This window comes from Ambystoma mexicanum, chromosome 4q (genome assembly GCF_040938575.1).
Source record: "Ambystoma mexicanum isolate Mex_15411 chromosome 4q, UKY_AmexF1_1, whole genome shotgun sequence".
NCBI classification, from domain to species: Eukaryota; Metazoa; Chordata; class Amphibia; order Caudata; family Ambystomatidae; genus Ambystoma; species Ambystoma mexicanum.
In genome coordinates, this window is record NC_090928.1 from 964,621,353 (window position 1) to 964,641,657 (window position 20,305).

Sequence of the window (20,305 nt, forward strand, 5' to 3'; positions counted from 1 at the left end):
GACCCACTGTATATAAGGGGGTATCTGAAGCCGGACTCCCTAGTTGTTACAAACACCCGTAAGAGGGCTGGAACACCCTTGTCATCGTCCGGAGCTCCTCCCGACAAGGAGAGCAAGAAACTGTATGGGTTGGGCAGGAAAGTAGCCTCTACTTCCGCCTACCAGGCAAGGATTGCCAACTCCACCACCCTGTTGGCCAGCTACAACTGCCATCAATGGGAAGAAGTCGCGGCACTCATAGACTCTGCCCCAGAACCCTTAAAGAGCCAGTTGGCATGAGTTTCGGCGGAGGGAAGAGCCGTGTCCGGTTGCATTCTAAAGGCAACCTTTGATGCCGCGGATAACGCCGACAGATTGAAAGCAGAAGGAACTTTTATCAAGAGACATGCTTGGTTAAGGCAGTCTGGATTCAAAGCTGAGACCCAAGCATCATTGTTCGATAAACCGGTGGAGCCGGATCTGTTGTTTGCTAAGGCGGTCGGGGACTCGCTGAAAAATGCCAAGGACAAGTATGAAACACTCAAATCCCTAGGCCAACTAACCAATAAACCCCCTAATCAGAGAGGGAATGGCAATTTTAGTCGCCCACGTGGCCAAAATTCCCAGAGAGGATCTAACTATTCACAGGGGCAGGGTACACCGTGGAGTAATAATAACCAACAGTCTACACAGGGTTACGGCAGTGGTAATAAAAGAGGACGTGGGAAAGGTAGAGGCAGCCCCAGTAGAGGAGGTGGCACGCCTCCACCAAAACAGTGACGCTCAGTTCAGGGTCCCTTCTCACGCAACCCCAGTAGGGGGACGCATTTCCAACTTCACCCAAGCTTGGGAAGGGATCACATCAGACAGATGGGTGCTGTCCACAGTATCCGCAGGGTACTGCATAGAACTGTTAGAGCGTCCCCGAAACCATCCTCCATGACAAAGAATACATTCTTTGTACCACCAGTAGATCCTCCTCGAGGAGATCGTCAATCTGTTAGAAAAGGACGCGATAGAACTCGTCCCGGGACACCAGGTAAACAAGGGTATTTATTCAACTTACTTCCTTGTGCCAAAAAAAGATTTGACAATGCGCCCAGTATTGGACTTACGGCCTGCAAACAAGTATGGCAAGCCCCAAAGGTTTCGCATGACTACTCTCCAGGAGGTAATCCCCCTCCTAAAAAAGGGTGATTACATGGCAACATTGGACATGAAAGATGCCTATTTTCATATTTCCATGTTCCCAGCGCACAGAAAGTACTTGCGCTTCAAGGTGGACAGTCGGCACTACCAGTTCAAGGTACTGCCCTCCGGGATAGCTTCGGCTCCAAGGGTATTCACCAAGGTACTGGCGGTGGCGGCAGCACACCTACGCAGGGAGGCAATCCCGGTGTACCCTTACCTGGACGACTGGCACATCACGGGGGAGACCCCAGTAATTTGCAGAGCAAACATTCAAAGGACAATCGACCTCCTCTTCGAATTGGGCTTCTCAATAAACGAAAAAAAAATCAAGTCCCATGCCAAGTACATCCAAACAGTTCCTAGGGGCTATCCTAGACACTCAAGAGGGGTTGACCTTTCCTTCCGAGGAAAGAATTCGGAATATACTGCTGCAAATTACGCAATATCAGTCCGGTCGCCAGATAACGGTACGCAAAGCAATGCGTTTGCTGGGCATGATGGCGTCATGTATTTACCTGGTCCCCCACGCGCGCCTGCGCCTACGTCCCATGCAAGAATGGTTGGCGAAACAGTGGTCTCAGGCAAGTGGTCAGTGGGACGATCTAGTGGTTGTTTCGCCAACACTTGTACAAAGCTTTCACTGGTGAACAAGAGAGAATCTGTCCAAGGGGAAACCCTTTTACGATCCCGAGATACAGGCGGTAGTCACAACCGATGCATGCCTGACTGGGTGGGGAGCTCACCATCTCCACCACACAGCTCAGGGTCTCTGGTCGCACTCAGTGGCCAAGAATCACATCAACCTGTTAGAGCTTCTGGTAGTATTCAGAGCACTTCAAGCGTTCGAGCCCTACTTGTTAAATCTGTCAGTGCAAATCCGGACGGACATCACTACAGCCATGTTCTACCTGAACAAGCAAGGAGGGACTCGGTCGCCAAATCTGTCCAAGCTTGCCCAGGAAATCTGGATATGGGCACTCAGACGGAACATCTTCCTGTCATCGCAACATGTTCCAGGGGATCACAATTCCCTAGCGGATGCTCTGAGCAGAGACCCCCTCCCAGAGGAACACGAATGGTGTCTACACATAGAATTCATAGAAGATATCTTCTCTCAGTGCGGTTTCCCCACTATAGACCTATTCGCCACAAGCGAAAACAGACAATGCCCAGGATTTGCATCCAGGTTCCCCCAACCAGACTCCCAGGGGAACGCCCTGTGGATGAACTGGTCAGGGAGGTTTACGTACGCTTTTCCACCAACTCCTCTAATCAGGAAGGTGGTCAACAAGATGAACAGAGAATCGATGACGCTCGTCCTAGTTGCTCCCATGTAGGCAAGACAACCGTGGTTCCCACACTTACGCAGATTGGCGGTGTGCAAACCCATCAAACTTCCGGGCTGGTACAACCTACTGTCCCAGCACCAAGGTCCAACAATGCATCCTCAACCCAACTCAATGAACCTGGCAGCATGGCTCCTGAGGTCATAGAGTTCGGACATCTCAATTTACCAGAGAGGTGTATGGACATCTAGGAAACCTAACACGAGGCACTGCTACTTTGACAAATGGAAGAGATTCGTTATCTGGTGCCAGAATAAACAAATCAAGCCAGTTGATTGCACTCCTTCCACTATTGTTACATACATGCTCCACCTGCTGGACGCAGGACTGGTTTTTAACTCACTGAAGGTACACCTGGCAGCCCTGTCAGCTTACACCACTTCCCATAACAAGGTGTCGTGGTGGAAAGTACCAGTAGTTAAAGCCTTCATGGAAGGAGTAAAGAGATGTCACCCTCCTATTTCAAACCCACCACCAGGATGGGACCTTAACGTGGTGATATCTAAGCTCATGGGCCCCCCATTCGAGCCCATGCACAAAAGCAGTCTCAAACACCTGACTTACAAAACGGCCCTCTTAGTAGCAATTACATCTATAAGAAGAGTCAGTGAAATTCAGGCTCTGTCAGTGCAAGATCCCTTCTTTACTGTCCATAAAGATAAACTGGTTTTACACACACACCCTAGGTTCTCACCTAAGTTTATTTCAAAATTCCATGTGAACCAGTCCATCGAGCTTCCGGCTTTCTTCCAAGACCCACAAAGCTCGGCTGAGGTGAAACTACACACACTAGATGTGCGTAGGGCGGTCCTCTACTATGTAAACAAGACCAGACCGCTAAGGAAAACAGATCAGCTGTTTGTCTCCGTAGCTACAGGCAGAAAGGGGGATTGCGTCTCTAAAGTTGCCATCTCTAAGTGGATTATTAACTGTATCCAGCTGTGTTACTCACTTTCTGAAAAAACTCTGCCTTTCACGCCTAGGGCCCACTCTACAAGAGGCTTTGGGGCCACTCTGGCTTTCATTGCAAATGTACCCCTTGACACCATTTGCAAAGCAGCTACTTGGAGCTCTATTCACACTTTTACTCAACACTACTGCGTTGACACTCATTCCAAGACAGATACACAAGTGGGACAAGCTGTTCTAAGGCATTTATTTGCTCATGACCCTTCTCACATCCCACCTTCTTCTTCAGGTACTGCTCGCTGATCTATGCACAGCATGTGATCTAAGCAGATTCCACAAGCCTCAGAAGGGATACATTACTCACCGTAATTGTATTTCTGATGCTTGTATCTGCTTAGATTCACATGCGACCCACCCTTCCTCCCCTCTGAGAGAAGGCGCATGGATGCTTGTAGTCTTACCTTTCTATCTATCTGCTTGAATTATCTGTACTCGCGCTACTCCTCATGCTACCTCATGTCAGAAAAAATACAATCTGAGGGTCCTAGACGCGTGAGGGATCATGGGTACAGTGGACGTCACACTAGGGATAGTATTACTGGCACACCCTGTGTCGACGCCCTTTTTTTTCGAGTTTCGAAAAACAAACTGTAATACTCCGCAGCTTCCACTAGATGTCGGCCTATGCACAGCATGTGAATCTAAGCAGATACAAGCATCAGAAATACGATTACGGTGATTAATGTATCCCATATATGTTTATTCCTGATGAAGACCTCTACTACGTCATCTTTATACGTCGAAACTGGTGGAAAAATTGGGGATGTGATCACAGATTATATCTATCCGATCCGCTCCATTAGTAGATCACATATGTCAGAACTTTATTGGTCTTGTACATTGAATGCACTTTATGCAATGAGATTGTTAATTGTGACCATTAGTAGGTATTACCACATATTCCATGTATTTGGGTAGAATTTTACAAGTGAGTTGTTGGATGAATGGAGCTGAATGTGAACAAATGAGTGAATGATTCACTGTTTGTTGTATTAATTGGTATGTTCTTAATGGTCTGTTTTCCTGCAATGTAAACAAACGTTTAAGTGCTGATTAACTCATGATTAACTCATTTTTATAAATGATGTATCAAGTCTGATAAATAATTCTTGGTACTTTATTAAAAAACGAAGTTCTTCTGGCCAGTTTTTTTTTGTATAAATCTACTACCCGGCTTGAACAGCCCTGTAACAACTGTCTGGCCATTTGTATCTGGGAAGTGACTAGTCACGCAACTGTCGCATGCATATTACCTTTAGTGTTTAGCCATGCCCTTGTGCCCAATCTTATCGCTCCTCTCAACATTACTCCTCTGTGCACACCTGCCTCCTATGCCCACTATCATGGCCAAGAATAACCCCATGCCCACTAACTGCCTACACAGAACCCCAGCATCTGCCTAACCATGTCCAGGAGACTACCTGCATATGACTGCATACCACCTACCAAATTCATACCATCCTGCCCATCAACACCAACACCCACGTATCACATTCCACCTACACTCAGCAACTCCAATCACCTCTCACCTGCCCAATGGATTCAACAATTTGCTTCCAGACCTAAACCTAACCAACCTTGCTCATTAACACAGAGGAACCTAAGACTAGGCTCCAGATTTATGCCTATTCAGTCCAACACAAAAAACACCACCACAGCTGTAGACTCCATCATAAACTCAGCAGATTACTCTTCTTCACCTAGGGAAAACCCCACTTTCATAAAATGTAGTCCAAACATTATTATCTCCAATATCAAGGGCACACTCATTAATGCAAGGTCCTTGCCAGCCCATGCCCTAGATATTGCCAACTGTATTATCGCAAACGACCTTGACTTCCTTTAACGAGACTTGGCTCCATGCAGCAGCAGGACCTTCTCTCTCCCTGGCCATCCCAGATGGTTATGCAATCACCCGCATGGACAGAGACCACAATCAAACCAAAGGTGGAGGCATTGCATTTATTGCCAAAACCTCCCTAGGCATCAGACAAATACCTAGCCACTCTATCAAGTCAGCATAACTATTGTCCATTAAACTACCGTCACGCACGATTACTCTTCACCTTATCTATACACCTCCGGGGCCCATCATCACATTCGAAGAGGATGCCGCTCTTATCCTTACTTTCAATACAAAGCAAGGATCTCAAATTATCCTGATTGGGGGTTTAAATCTAGTCTTCCAAGACCCTAAAGATTGCAACGCACAGGACCTTGCAAACTCGATCACAGAATTAGGCTTCAAACACTGCATCACCGAACAAACACATATCAAAGGGCGAACACTAGATTGGCTAGTTGATATCACCTTATCACATTCACCTTAAATGAAAGCAACCAACCCATCCTTCAGAACTTAGCCACACCCTTACACACGAGAAATAATAGCAATATAGCATTTGCAAAACTACTCCCCCTGCTACAGCCCATCCTCAACGCCACCACCAAATACTCTGACCCCACTGCCTTAGTAGACATCTACAATCACACCTTACTTAAAGCCATTAACACTCTAGCTCCTCGCAAACTGTGTAAAGCCAAACCCTTGGCACACCTGAACTCAGATCCTTACGCAAGATTAAAAGAAAAGCAGAAGCTCTTTGGAAGAGCCACCTGTCAACCACCAACAAAAATAGCCTACTGCTAGCTTCCCTTAACTATAAAGAATCTTATCTTTCAGGCAAAAAAAGACACCTACAACAAACGCATCATGAACGCCAAATCCAGCACAACAGAACTCTTTAATATTCTCAAAGAGTTAGAATCCCCCACCACCAGACTCATGCTCGAAAGATACTACCTGGTGCATCAGCATCCATAATGCTCTACTGGGGAAAATATCAATGCTACAAGAGAAAATGGAAGCAAAAAAACATAGCCTCTCACCTAACAAATCCCATCCCACCCACCCGCAACACATTTAAACAACATCAAACAATTCAACTTCTCCCCTCTTGCCATCAAAGAGGTCAAAGTCATAATCTCCAAACTAAAACCTTCAAGATGTCAGGGCGACATTTGCCTGGCGCTAATCATTAAAGAGGGAGCCAAAGAACTCGCTCCATTCATCACATCCTTCCTTAACTTGTCTTTTGAATCTAGGTCAGTCCCGAATAACTTAAAAGATGCCTGCGTCCTTCCACTCTTAAAAAAAACAACCCTTGACCCTTATATCCCCACAAACTATAGACCCTTCAAGACGGGACCGTTCCTATTGAAAATCTTGGATCGAGCAGCCTACCTGTAGATCCAAGAACACCTAGAAGCAAACAACCTCCTGGGCCTCAGACAATCTGGATTCAGACCCAAACACAGCACTGAAACAGCCCTTATCGACCTTAAGACACGAATTGAAAATTTAAAGGACAAAAGGCAAACTTGCCCTCCTTCTACTATTAGACCTGCCAGCTCCATTTGACGTGGTAAACCACATAGTCCGCTGCAATCACCTCACTTCAGCAGCACACTTCTCGGACAGTGCCAACGCCTGGATCCAGTCCTTCCTTAACAATAGATCAATGAGGGTATTTGCACCGTCCGCTTGCGCTAAACCAGCGCCAGTCTCTTGTGGAGTCCCTCAAGGATCATGTGTCTCCCCTACCTTATATAATGTGTTCACAAAACCATTATTGGATGATCTTGACTATTTGGATGTCACCTACACTAATTACGCTGATGACACCCCAATACTCATCCTACTGACTGGAGACTATACCACTGACTCTAATGCACTGAATGACCTATACACCACCATCCAAGCCTGGATGGCTAAGTATGGACTTTGTCTAAATGACGATAAGACGGAACTACTCCTCTTAGGCTCCCAATCCAAACTCAACAATCTCGATGAACAATTAAAATCCTTTAACATTGATGGCAATAACATTACTGTCTCAAAGGAAGTTAAAACTTTAGGCATAAACATTGAGTCGACACTAAACCTACCTAGACAAATTAACGCGTTAGCCACATCTACAGCATATACCTGCAAACTAATCACAGCCTGCATGCTATTCCTCAAGACACTCAACTGCATAACCTTAGCCAGAGATTTAGTGTTATCAAAACTTGATCACTGTAATCCGCTTTACCTGGGAACCAACCAATATAACATTAAAAAAATGCATGTTTTACAAAATAATGCCATTAGATCAGCAATAAACCTCTCTAGATTACTACACATTTCAGAATCTAGACGCAACCTTAACTGGCTATCGGTCAATCAAAAAATTGTCCTCAAATCTATATCCTTAACACACAAGGGCCTAGCTAACGAAGCACCTCTAATAACCTCACTTGCAACTCCTCAGATCGTCCCACCAGATCGTCCCACCAGATCTGCACAATCACACTGTCTCAAGATACCAAGATTGAAACTGCAGACAGCAGGAGGCAATAGCTTCCCAGTTCTGGCAGCCAAGGAGTGGAACTCCCTTCCTTTAATGCTAAGATCTGAACGATCCTTTCATATCGTCCGAAAAAAGGCAAAATCTTGGCTCGCCACACAAGAGAACTCGAAAGGCACTCCCTCCTATGCTTGTCTGTAAACTCGCTTCTTTTATTTTTTGTAATCTTGTCTAGTAACCATTCATGTATGTAACCCATGTAATTTATTGCAACTTTGTGCCGTAACTTGTTATTCTATATACTATTAAGAAAAGCGCCCTGTTGCCTCATGGCTCGGTGCGCTCTACAAATAAATAAAATACAAATACAAACATCTAAGAGCATCAGATACACCAAGTAATTCTTGGCCAGCAACTTTAATCAAACATCCGTTAAATACACCAGCCTAAGTCATTAGAGAGATGTGTAATGCATACCTAGCCAGCAGAATTGTTCCAAATCAACTAAAAGTAGCCAAAATCACACCTATCCAAAGACAGTGTAGGCCTATAGGAGCAAGCCAATTACCGTCCATTCTGTAGCCCACCTACCCTAGCACAAATACTTGAGAGATAAGTCACAGATCAATTACACCACTATGCAGAAAAGGCAATCGGGTTTCCGACCATACAGAATTAAGGAAACCACCCTAATGTACACTAGAGAGGAAATTCTACAATCCAAATCAACAGGCTGCCCTCATACTACGATACCTATCAACACTGTATGTCGTGTTTGACCACACCATCTTCAGTGATGCGTTAACATTAACATGGGCTGTACAGGAATGCCTCTTTAATGGATTGACTCATTTCTTCATGGTCACACTACCCATGTCAAATTAGGCAATTTCACCTCCTGATCCTTTACATTCAGATTGAATTGGAGAGGTGTTCCATAGGGACTAACCTTATTTTCCATGTTGTTCAACACCCATATGTAGAGAGGCAGATATACATGTCATTTATAGAGCCCAATCCCTTACCTCTGTCATACTGGAACAACAGCAAGAAGACACTGTGCATGACACTTGGTATTATCCTAATATCACATCAAAGATATGAGAGACGTTATGCGCTCAGACAACTGTATCATATGTATCCTCGAACGTATGTGGTGTATCCTCGAACGGCATTCATCAGCAGACACCACTGGATATAGAAGAATTATAAGTAAAGTTTGATGGATGAAAAGTGGCTTCATTGAAGAGAAAACATACATGGACACACTAAGCCTGATGTATGGATATCTAAAGAATGAAGATTATTTGAAGCAACAAAGTAAACCCATATGAGAATGAAAAGGAAAACCATATACACTAAGAAGATAAGTGACAAGAGATGTAGTAAATGTATATACGCAGAAACACAAGGTAGACAAGACAACATAGAAGCTTGTTAAAGCTTGTTAAAGTAGAAAAGCAGCCATGTTGAGAAGATGGACGTCGGCATCATATAACAGAAAGCGAGAAGCCTTGAGAAACCAAGGCTGCAGTGCTCACAGGCACTTAAATACAAATCTGTGTAAGAACAAAGGATATTTATTTGGCTCAGAATCAAGAATGCCGCAGCAGCAGCAACTAAGTGGCTCAAAAGGAGTCGAAGAGGACAAGCCATGTACGTAAGACATATTTTTCTTAGATTAAGTAAAGGAGTGAGTAATTGTGAGTGCCAAGTATTGGAACAATCTCCCTCAGCCGATCCTAGACGAACCTGCCTATGCAATCTTCCATAAGAAAGTAAAAACCTCACTGTTCAACAAATATCTGTAAATAACTTCGAACTATGTATCTACTCTGAACTGGAATTTCGATATATGATGTAATGCAACTACCATACTGCTTGTTACCCACGATCTTTGATGTAATATAATTGCCATACTGTTTACACCTATTCCTAATCATGTACCTTTAGCCCTGTGATACCTCCGGGTCTGGGCTCTACCAACAAATAAAATAAATAAAAATAAAATAAATATTGTACAAAAGACGCAAAAAGCAAATGCAGGATGGAGCAACCAAGTCTCCAGAGGTCAAGAAGAGTAATAGCACCCGATATAATTGAATCAAATGGCACTAAATAAAAGGACAGAATGGACAAAATTATGGTCACCTCACATGTGGTATTAGACCAGAAGACAACGCTGATTCATAAAGCTCCAGACAAAGATAGCAATGTACCTTCACGCCCTTTAAAGTTCTGAAGAAGAGAACATTCAGCTAGGCCAACTACAAAGAAGCCTTGGCTTAGGGCCTAACTGATGAGAGATTGTAGGCTAATTAGCTAAGAAAGGCAGTTGTCTGGCGTTGTTCCCTTGCACCTGGGTTTCGTTGTTTACGTGCAGCAAACGCGCCAACCAATCGTGAGGGCCTATGTAATGGTTTGTTGCACAGGCCTATCTGCTTCTTTTATTGCATTGCTACCTGTATTTTACGTAGTTGGAGGTAGTTCAAGGCGTGCCTATCAGATAAGGGGCCTCCAATGATGGTACTAACACTCATATAAAATATTTGTGTACATTTCCCCCAACCAATCTCTCCACCCAGAAGGTTTTTACTGTTAGCGACGTGGGATGATGTCATAACTGAAATACGCTGAGAGTGTGTGAGCTACAAACTGTTTGTTCACCAGGTTTCCCTATTTATTTATTTTAATTTATAAAGTGCACTGGCAGCCCAGGGGCATCGAGGCGCTGTTACATGAGATTGACTTAGTTGCAGGTTACAGATGCCAACGATGCTACAGGTTACAGTGGGCATAGCAATGTTGGGAAAAAGGAACGGTGGTTGCCATACATTAATACCGTCTTTGTTACTTTATTGAACTGATAATACAGTAGTATTTTGCTATATTCCTTGAGTCTGTCTGGTTATTTGGGCCTGAGATCATTTATTGTGGTAATCCCATTCGTCACTTGGAACTCTCCAGGTGCTATTGCATGGAGTCTTCCCATCCCCCCTTAAGCACTCCCTTGTGCACCCTCTTCTTAAGAAACCCTCTTCTGACCCCTCCTGCCCGGCTAACTATCGCCCAATCTCCATCACTCCCTTCCTGGGCAAGCTCCTGGAGAAACTGGCCATCTCCCAGCTTAACCTCCATGCTGAATCTGTTGGCAGTCTTCATGACCATCAATTGGGCTTCAGAGCTGCCAGAAGCACGGAAACTGCTCTCCTGAACATCCGTGAGGACCTACTCTTGAACCTTGACTCCAACACTCCGTATGTTCTCATTCTGCTCGATCTCTCTTCTGCCTTTGACACTGTCAACCATGCCATCCTGCTCAACCGTCTCCGTGATAACCTGGGTATCACTGGTCAGGCTCTGGCGTGGCTGACCTCTTTCCTCTCCAATCGACCCTCCCAGGTCCAACTGGGGTCCTTCCTCTCTGACATCTTTTTCTCCACCTGTGGTGTCCCCCAGGGATCAAATCTCTCCCCCTGGCTTTTCAACCAGTACCTGGCACTCCTTGCCCACCGCATCGCCGCTCTCTGCCCCAACTTTCAGTGCTATGCGAACGATACCCAGCTCATTTTCAGGCTACCCTCGGCCTCCTCCTCTCCTTCCCTCATCTCTGGCTGTCTGTCGGCTATCCAGGAATGGTGTGCCGCCAATGACCTCTGCCTTAATGCCAGTAAGACTGAGATTCTACTCATCGGCACACCCACTCCCTCCTTCCCTGCAGCTCTCTGGCCGGCCTCTCTTGGCCCTCTTCCTGCACCTACTTGCACGGCAAAAAACCTCGGGGTTATCTTCGACTCCACACTCTCCTTCTCTCCTCATATATCTGACGTCTCTAAGAAGGCACACTACCAGCTGCACCTCCTCATAGGTATTCTTCCCTTCCTCTCCTTCCCCAGAAGCTCACTGTCTCACGAGCCCTGGTTCTCTCAAAGCTGGACTACTGTAACAGCCTCTATCTTAATCTGCCTGCCTCCACTCTCCGCCCTCTGCAACTCATCCAGAACAGAACTGCGAGACTTGTCCTTGGCCTTAAGCCCAGGGACCGTATCTCTCCAGGACTGAAGTCTCTACACTGGCTCCCAGTGGCTGCGAGGATAAAGTTCAAAACCCTCTGCATTGTCCACAAGGCCTTCTGGGGCCTGGGGCCTAAATACCTTCAACTCTCTCTTCCTAAATATCTTCCTTCCCGAGCCCTTCGCTCATCCGTCTCCAATTCCCTCTGGGTCAGCCGCTTCTCGAAGCAACGAGCTGGGGGTAGATCTCTCTCCGCGGCAGGGGCCTCCCTCTGGAAAAGCCTTCCTGCCTCCCTGAAACTTGAGGAGAACCATCTATGGTTCCGGAAGCACCTCAAAACCTTCCTCTTTGCTTCTGCTTTCTCTCTCCCTCTCCCCTGCTAATTCTTCGCTGAATCTGCAACTGGGCCACTCTCGCCGACCTCGGTCCTAGGCCCAGCCACTCTGCACTTGCACTGCCTCGCTGGCAACCCCTGCTCTGCGGGACTGTCTCTGTATCCCTACAGCCCCCATTCCCAGCACTTGTCTGCACTTACCTTGCACTTGCCACCAGCTGGCCCTATTCATTTTATTATATATACTTACCTTGTACTGCACTTGCCCCTTCCCCTTCCCCTCGCGCTTTGTCCCTTCCCTCTTCCCCTGCACTTGCGCGATCTGAATGACACGTGGCCTAGTAGGATCGTTGTCTGTCTTCCCCCGTTTCCCCCTCCCTGCCTCGTCCTGCCTTGAAACACTTGAAACGCTTGTGTATAGGCGCGTTACAAATGCCATATCATATCATATCATATCATATATATATATGGAAAAACAACTCCCAAATTTATGCTGGCGATACACAACTCCTCTTCAAATGGACTGCAGGAAATCTCTGCATGGAAATCTCTGCATGAATGCCACATGTCTGACAGACTTAAAATGCTCAAATGGTTAACAGTGAAGGAAGGAATATGTCTCAAAATACTCTGTTACCCAAAAAACCGAATGGAAGAAAGGCCAAAAATAGCTGATGATCTATTTTAAAATCCACATTCATTTAGGAGACATGTCAACGGCTGCTCTATGAACCTTTGAGATGAAAACCCCAGAAAAAGAACAAGTCAGGCATTGCAAGATCCCACTCTCTGGAACAATTTACAACACAACGTTAAAGTCTTTGAAGATGCTCATATATTTAAAAGTCTTAAAACAAAGTTGTATATGTCACCAGTCAACTAACAAGCTACCCATTCCATTTGGACCATTTCCAACACTGGAGACTTGTAACACCTTTTGCACGTGGGATCTTATGAAAATAATTAACAATCCTGTTGCTTTAGAACTACCGAGCACTTTTCTGGCATCTCAGGAATGTTTCCATCCCATTATAACACTAGCCTTTTCTCCAAACACATAGCGTGTTGGCACCCTGAGGTATCACTTTTGTATGCCCAGATGCTTGCATCATTTGCCAGGTAGTGCCATCATATATTCAGGTAGCAAGCCCTCCAGATAAGGGGTGCATCAGCCACTTTTACTCCAAAAAATAAAAATGGGGAGTACTAATACTCCCACTAAAATATTGAAAACAGGCACGTAGGAACTTGTGCCCCTGCTTGTACCCACACAGCCCCATGCATATGATTGGACCAGTAGTGCATGTAGAACCACTGGAAGAAACTACTATTATTACTCTCTTATCGGAAGATGTAAGAAGTAAACATGTATCTTTTAATGTGTATGAATAACTAGGTGCAAAGAAATAATTAACATTTATACTTGCTTATAAATACTCTCATTGGGAATTGGACTCCTTTTACTCCCAACTTAAAAAAAAGGGAGACAAATATTCACACTTCCAAATCTTATCTGGAGCACTGAGTGTAGCGATAATCGTTGGTTGTACTGGGGAAGGACAGGGACATTCTTCAAAGAAGCACCACTCCAGAAATATTAGTGGGTGAAGATGGACCCAAGGAACTTCTGGTGGAACCCTTTGTGTGTCTAAGCTAGTGTCCTGGAGCTAGGTCCTGGACCTTTAGAGGTTTAGTGAAGACTTGGCTGTAGTGACACATCAGATGTTCAAAATGTGCTGAGGATAAAAGCCACAATCTTGATGTAGATTGTTTCAGTGCGGAAAGTGGCCTGTACTTTTACTGACAGTTCATTGAATATTCTGAGATTTAAAAGTCAAATATGGGGGAAAGGCAATAGCTCTAACTAAATGCATTAGGCCACAGCTGGTGGATACGTCAAATAGGGGTTGTAACATCGACGTGTGGAAAAGCTCAAAATCAAGAGCAGTTTTTCTTAAAATGGTTGCCTGCATACTTGAGGATGGTGTATTTAGTATTCAGTGCAGTCCAATAGGGGCATGCTAATGCTTGCACTCATATATTGGGCCTGTCCACCATGGGCTTTTTGCCAGATCTGTAGTCTCTCAAAATTATTGTTTCTGTACCTCGGACAAAAGTGATCTTTGTTGAAATATGTAAAGATGGACCTGGAGAAGTTGGTTCTTGGTGTGAGAAGCCCACTTGGTGGGAGGTAGGAAGTGCTGAGGAGAGTCAACAGACAGTTCTACCCCTGAGGTGGACCGTGGATGTAGAGAAGGTACCTTACCTGTCCCCCATCATTGTGCCAGAAGGCTGAACTGCAAATCCTTATCTCCAACCATGCCTGTGTAACACGATGCGCACCAGTCTTTTTTGAAACACCATTGGAATATGAAATGATTGGGAGGAGAGACCAACTAAAGCCCCAGAGCCTCCCCAGGCAAGAACCAGAGACCGAGAAACCCGAGAGCACCAGCAACCACCCAGGATGCCATGTATCTGACATTTGTCACTGGTCCCCTAAAGATGCGGCCAAAGAGTCAGTGGAGCTTCAGGATTTATGCGAATGCTGTACAAGTAGCAGTTCACTGCTGCATACTGGTGAGTGCCCCAGTATTGTTTACTTGACACCTTCAACCACAAGGGATCAGGTTAAGGAAGCTGGGACCCTCCCAGCCCAAAGATTTACCTTCAAGGGCACAGAGAGCCAACCCCCACATACAAACATGGACACTGCCAGCGAGGGCCACCATGGAAGCTCAGCGGCCAGAATGCAAGGAAGAAGTTGGCAGGGCTTTTCTTTTGAAGCAGCACACTTGGTAGATCTCTAAAAAGGTTTTTGTATTGATAGATTCATCATTAACAGGTATGATGTTTTTAGAGAACGAGTAGCAGCTGTTCTCTCCCAGGAGTAAACGCACAAGTTTGACAGTGCAGTATTAGACACAATTGTGCACTACTTTGGACAGCAGATTGGAGGAGATTTTTGGAGCAGGTAAGGTATTGGTTTTGGAATAAGAGTGGTTCGGGAAGTTGAGTGTGTGTGTGTGGTTGTGTGGCGTATGAATCGAAGTTAGTGTAAGGAGTGGATGAGAAGTGATGGATACTGGGTGAAAGGGGGGTGTTTGTGTAGTAAATAAGGAGGCAGAATGAGTGTAGAAGTGGGAGGAGGAGTGTAGTAATGGGAAGAATGGGAGGAGGAGTGTGGAGGAGGGCAGTGACAGTGAGGGGAGTAGTGAAGTGAAATGGGAGGAGAGGTTACATCAAAGTGTGGAGGGGAGGAGTAGGAGGAGTTTAACATTGGAGTGATAAATAATTGTGGGAGGAGTAAGGCAGAGGGAGTAGCCGAGTGCAGAGTGTTTTCTCTGCTATCTGTGACATGGGATTTGGCATTCGTGATTATACAGTCAGTGTTAATCATCAAAGAAGTGTTCCTGTCAGAAAGGATCACTGCGAGATTGAGTGTTCTGTTGTGAGCTCCAAGTGTAATTATTGGAAAAAAAGGCAATCTCTCAAAATTGAATTATATTTAATGCAAACCGAGATTCTTCTCTTCTACCCCTGTGTATGCCCTGCATAGCGGAGGAAGGGTTCTCAGATGATTGTTAATATTGTGATGTAGTGTTTGGCGACACATTTGTTTTGTTTTTTATTGGCCCTTAGCACATTCCTTCATCTAAGCAACAGCAAATTGTATTATGCCTAGTGGCAAGGACTGAAATGCATGTCTTCATCTTTCTAAACATTTGACAAATCCTACTGCCTACCGTTTTCACCAAGCTACTCCATGAGATGAATAGTGCATGTCCGATAATCAGGCAAAAACAGGTGGTAATTGCAATACTGCTTGGTTTTACTTTTACAGTTTCTGCCTCACCCATAATGGGGACCCAAGAAATAAAACCTGCAATTTCCTCTGAAATAATACAAGAATCTGATAGTGGGAATTCAGTTAACAGCCCCATCGTTGAATGCAAATGCCCTCTACACGAACCTCTCATGAACCAATCAGCTGCTTATAGACCTTACAAAACACAACTATTGCCTATGACCACTATAATCCTTCCTTTAAATTAATCCATTGTTCATCATTCATGAAGACCTTTCTGGCAAGTCACTAGAACATTTAAAGTCACAACTTCAACTCTATGTTATGACAGGTGTAAATCAAAGATCGTCTTTACTCTAAATCAGGGCCTGGCCTTCAACTATGGGATGCACTGCCACCCAGCCAGAGTGTGTGCGGTTATTGCACTTCAAAAAATGTCTTGACACCATTTACTTGGAACTATTCAAAACTGAGAGCCTATCAAAATCCATTTGGCTCTCTCGCTTTAAGAAGTTGCATGTGTTTGGTGTAAGAGCCAAAGAAAAATCAGTATTCAGTGTGGGGTTGGGAAGGATGACACTTTATTGTGACATTGTTTGCATCAAAGTATCTTAAAGCATACTGTCTTTCGACCATTAATACATTCCTATATTCTCTTCCAGAACCATGTGCAGAGTTATTGTCCTGACTATCCGGTGTCTTGTCCAAACAAATGCTCCAAAGTTTTTCCAAGAGCCGAGGTAAAAGAACATTATATGTATAATATACAAGTAATTAACAGTGAAAGGCAAGTCTTGGGTAATGGACTTTGATTCAAAACCTGTTGTTTTAACTTGTTTCCTCTAATTATTTCTTTCTAAATCAGTTTCATTCCAGTGACATTGCATCTGAATTTGCAAATATATTGTATTGCAAAATGCCATGTTATATTCCAATACCTGCTTCCGCATTAGTTCTACTAAATGTCTTCTTTGATCCTTTTACAAACTTTGGCTTCCTTATTGTTAACTTTTCTTTTTTCCTGTGATTAATCCTATCACCGTTGCTATTTAGTGCTTGCCTGGAGAAGGTTGCCATGGGCATGGTTGGGATGGCCTCACCACATCTTTCCTGGCTGACATCAGCTATCTGTAGAGATCTCTTGCCACGTCATGGGTTATGTGTAAATTCATCTTTTCAAATGGAACTCATCTGAACCTGAATGTTTACTTGTCTTGTTTTTAGCATCTCATTTAGCAATTGAACACTGGCTCTCTATGCTTTGTTCAAAGATTACTACTCCCTCGTTCCTATATTTTTCTTAATACCTTGGATTCACTCTGAAATGTTTTCTCACTCTTAACCCGTACAGTGCCAGAGAGAGGCATATATTCCCCCATCCCCCCAGCCCCCAGTGATGCATACATCTTTAGACATTTAAAGGGGTAACTGGGTGTAGGGCATGCTGGGAATCAAGGGTGCTGGCGGAGGGCTTCATTTACTGCTTGTCAATTGGATGCATAATCATTTACAGTGAGTGCTGATACCCTTTACCTCTGAAGCAGCCCAAAGAGTGCCTACTAACTTTCTTGCAATGCCCTATAATGAAGAGGCGATCCAAGCGGGAAGAGGAGTGGGAACAAACTAGGCATATCCACTCCAGGCTAGCGGTAAAAGGGCAGTCTTTCAGATTAATATCGAGAGGCCACAGTGGGATGAATAATTTAGGCCCACAATCGGTTGAACAAATTTCGACTTACTCTGTTAACAGCTTAATGCACTTGGGCATTAGCCTTGAAAGGGTAGAACAGAATGCAAGATCAACCATCAGAAATCAAAGGTGATGGACTGAGGGTATTATGACGAATCCCAGGATATCGTCCCTACTTCTCTATGTGGCGAGGGAGCTGAGGACGATATCTGATAGTCCCCCTGGAGATAGTATTCAGTGGGAGGATCGCATGGGGAGGGGTCCGCCTGCGGAGTCATCTAGAAAGTCAGTCAACATTCTAGCTAATGTGATCGGCGAAGTATAAAGACTGAAGAAGGACTACCCAGAGAAAAGAGAAACCCTCCCTGGTGGCATCGCAAGGAAGCGGAGACACGTGCTGTGCAGAGGGACAGGGCCTCTAGCTGGGATGCAAACTGGGAGGTTCAGGCGTCCGTGCAATGGGATGCAAATCAGGTGGTTCAGGCATCAGTGCCTCGTCTGTCGTGGTGACACAGGCAGAACTGAGCAGCAGAAACAGAAGCTACCAGAAGAAAACAGCAAGCCATGCGCTGTGAAGGCACAGTGCCGGAATCGCTGGGGAGAGCGCTGCAGAGCCGCAGCATGGAAGACGAGGAGAGCTACTGGGAAGCCGCTAAACCCTCCAGAGACCCAGAGAAGCACCAGAGAGAGCCAAGAAGGTACAGGGGCTAACAGGGTCTTGGAGGAGGACAAAAAGATATTGTTAAAAGGAGCTGCAACCTGAACACCTTTAATCCTCACCATGGCAGACAGCAAACCGGGTAACAGAAGAAAGTAAAAGAGAGAAAGAAGCCGGCTCAGGGACCTGCAATTTTTAATGGAGAAAACGAAATCCTCTGAGGGGCTGCATACTCGTGTCAGTACCAGGCAGGTTAGTGAACCCGGTCTGAACTGTCTAAGACGCTTGAGCAAGGCCAGGAGAAGGGAGACAATCCTGGCAAGCATTGTGATAACCTGAGGAAGGTTAGGGGGAGGGAGACATCCCCCTAACATTGTGAACAGTGTATTAGAGGGGAGAGGAGCCAATCTTCCTCGAAATTAGCCAAAGAAGACCCTAATAATGAAGATGCACTTTTAAAACCTGGAACTCTGCGTTTTGCCTCTGAACAAGATCATGGCCTGGGGAAAGGAGACATTCCCACAGCGTACAATCTCACGTTGGAACTCTTATCCGCTACTCAGAAGGAGGGAGTCATTCTTCTGGACCAAAGAGGGTTACTACTTCTTTAGTTTAGTTATAAGTGTAAGGTAAGGAAATGGGTTTCAGACGCAGGAAGGTGGACTCTTTATTTTGGGCATCCTGACAAACACTGTAGTATTTTAGTTGAGGCAGGGAAACCCTTATTAGAACTAAGGTAATATAGGTTTCTTTTTCCTTTTTGCACTTGTATTTGCCAAACAACATGCCACTATTGGTGTCAGACTCATACTTCTGCACCCTTACAGTAATAAGAGCAAAATTCCAGGTAACTAGGAATTATTTTTTTCGGTTATTGTGTACATACCGTATTTACATAGTATCATGATTGTACAAGTAACAAGATCAATCTATTAACTACAATTTGAACATTTTGAATTTAAGCAGTACTTTTAGAGTCCTTTCAAACAAAACATGTTAAACTTTCAATCAGGTCATCTACCAATTTGGTTATCAATCTTTGTTAGCTCTAAATTGGGGTTGATCACGAGGTCAGAAGTGCGGATCACCTTGTGTAAATTAGTAATAGCATACATCCTGCTAACCTTTAAGCTATTTAGGGCTCAAGAAATCTACACCCCAGATTGGCTCTTATTACTTCTACGTCCTGTCCCCTTTCCTCCACGCTGCCTGGGCGTCCCTGCGTAGGAACAGACTGGTACCATTATGCCCTGCAAAAATGCGGTTTTCCCCATTAAATGTAGTGCGCGCATGGGTGCGGGCGTAACCACAACCCGCTAGCCCCGCCCACAGGCACCTCACCTCAGTCCTCTTTTCCACTCAGACAGGATCGGGCCAACCTTGCGGCAGCAAGTGAATTTATTACTGCTATCCCTGTTTCATTCATCTTTCTCCGGCCCCGGCACATAGCTCCCCAGCGTATGTTGGTTGTGATTGGGTTCAGTCGGTACGTCTCCTGTGAAGGATCCTTTCTGGCATTAGACCCACTATCTTACTCTCAATGCTGGGAAGACTGAAGTATTGTTTTTTCCCGCTAATACCCTTCCTCCCCATCCTTCACCTTCTTTTATATTCTTTCCCCCATCTAAGCTCTTAATCTCACCCACGACCCGAAATCTTGGCCTTCATTTTTACACTAATCCTTCTTTTTCTTACCACATTTCATTAACTTCTTGTTCCTGTCATTTTCATCTTCTCAACATTTGTAAAGTTCGTCTATTTCTTAATTTTGAAGTATCTCAACTCCTAATTTCTTCTTTAATTTTATCCAGACTTTGCTTCTGTTCTACGGCACTCATTGGACTTCCTAGCACTCATCTTGCTCCTCTCAAATCAGTATTCAATTCCTATATTCGTCTTTTGTGTCTTCTCTTGTTTTGGGGTTCTCTCATCTTCCCTTGCAACTATTGGATGGCTACCCTTTTATT

At 44.8% G+C, this 20,305-nt stretch overlaps 1 protein-coding gene across 1 annotated transcript in view; it reads left to right on the plus strand.

Moving 5' to 3' along the window:
• Window positions 1–20,305, plus strand: part of TRAF5 (TNF receptor associated factor 5) — a 579,796-nt gene that overhangs the window by 363,186 nt on the left and 196,305 nt on the right. Inside the window, exon 6 of the mRNA XM_069608517.1 lies at window positions 16,653–16,730. Within this exon, the coding sequence (XP_069464618.1) occupies window positions 16,653–16,730 (78 nt within the window). The remainder of the gene's footprint in view (window positions 1–16,652; window positions 16,731–20,305) is intronic.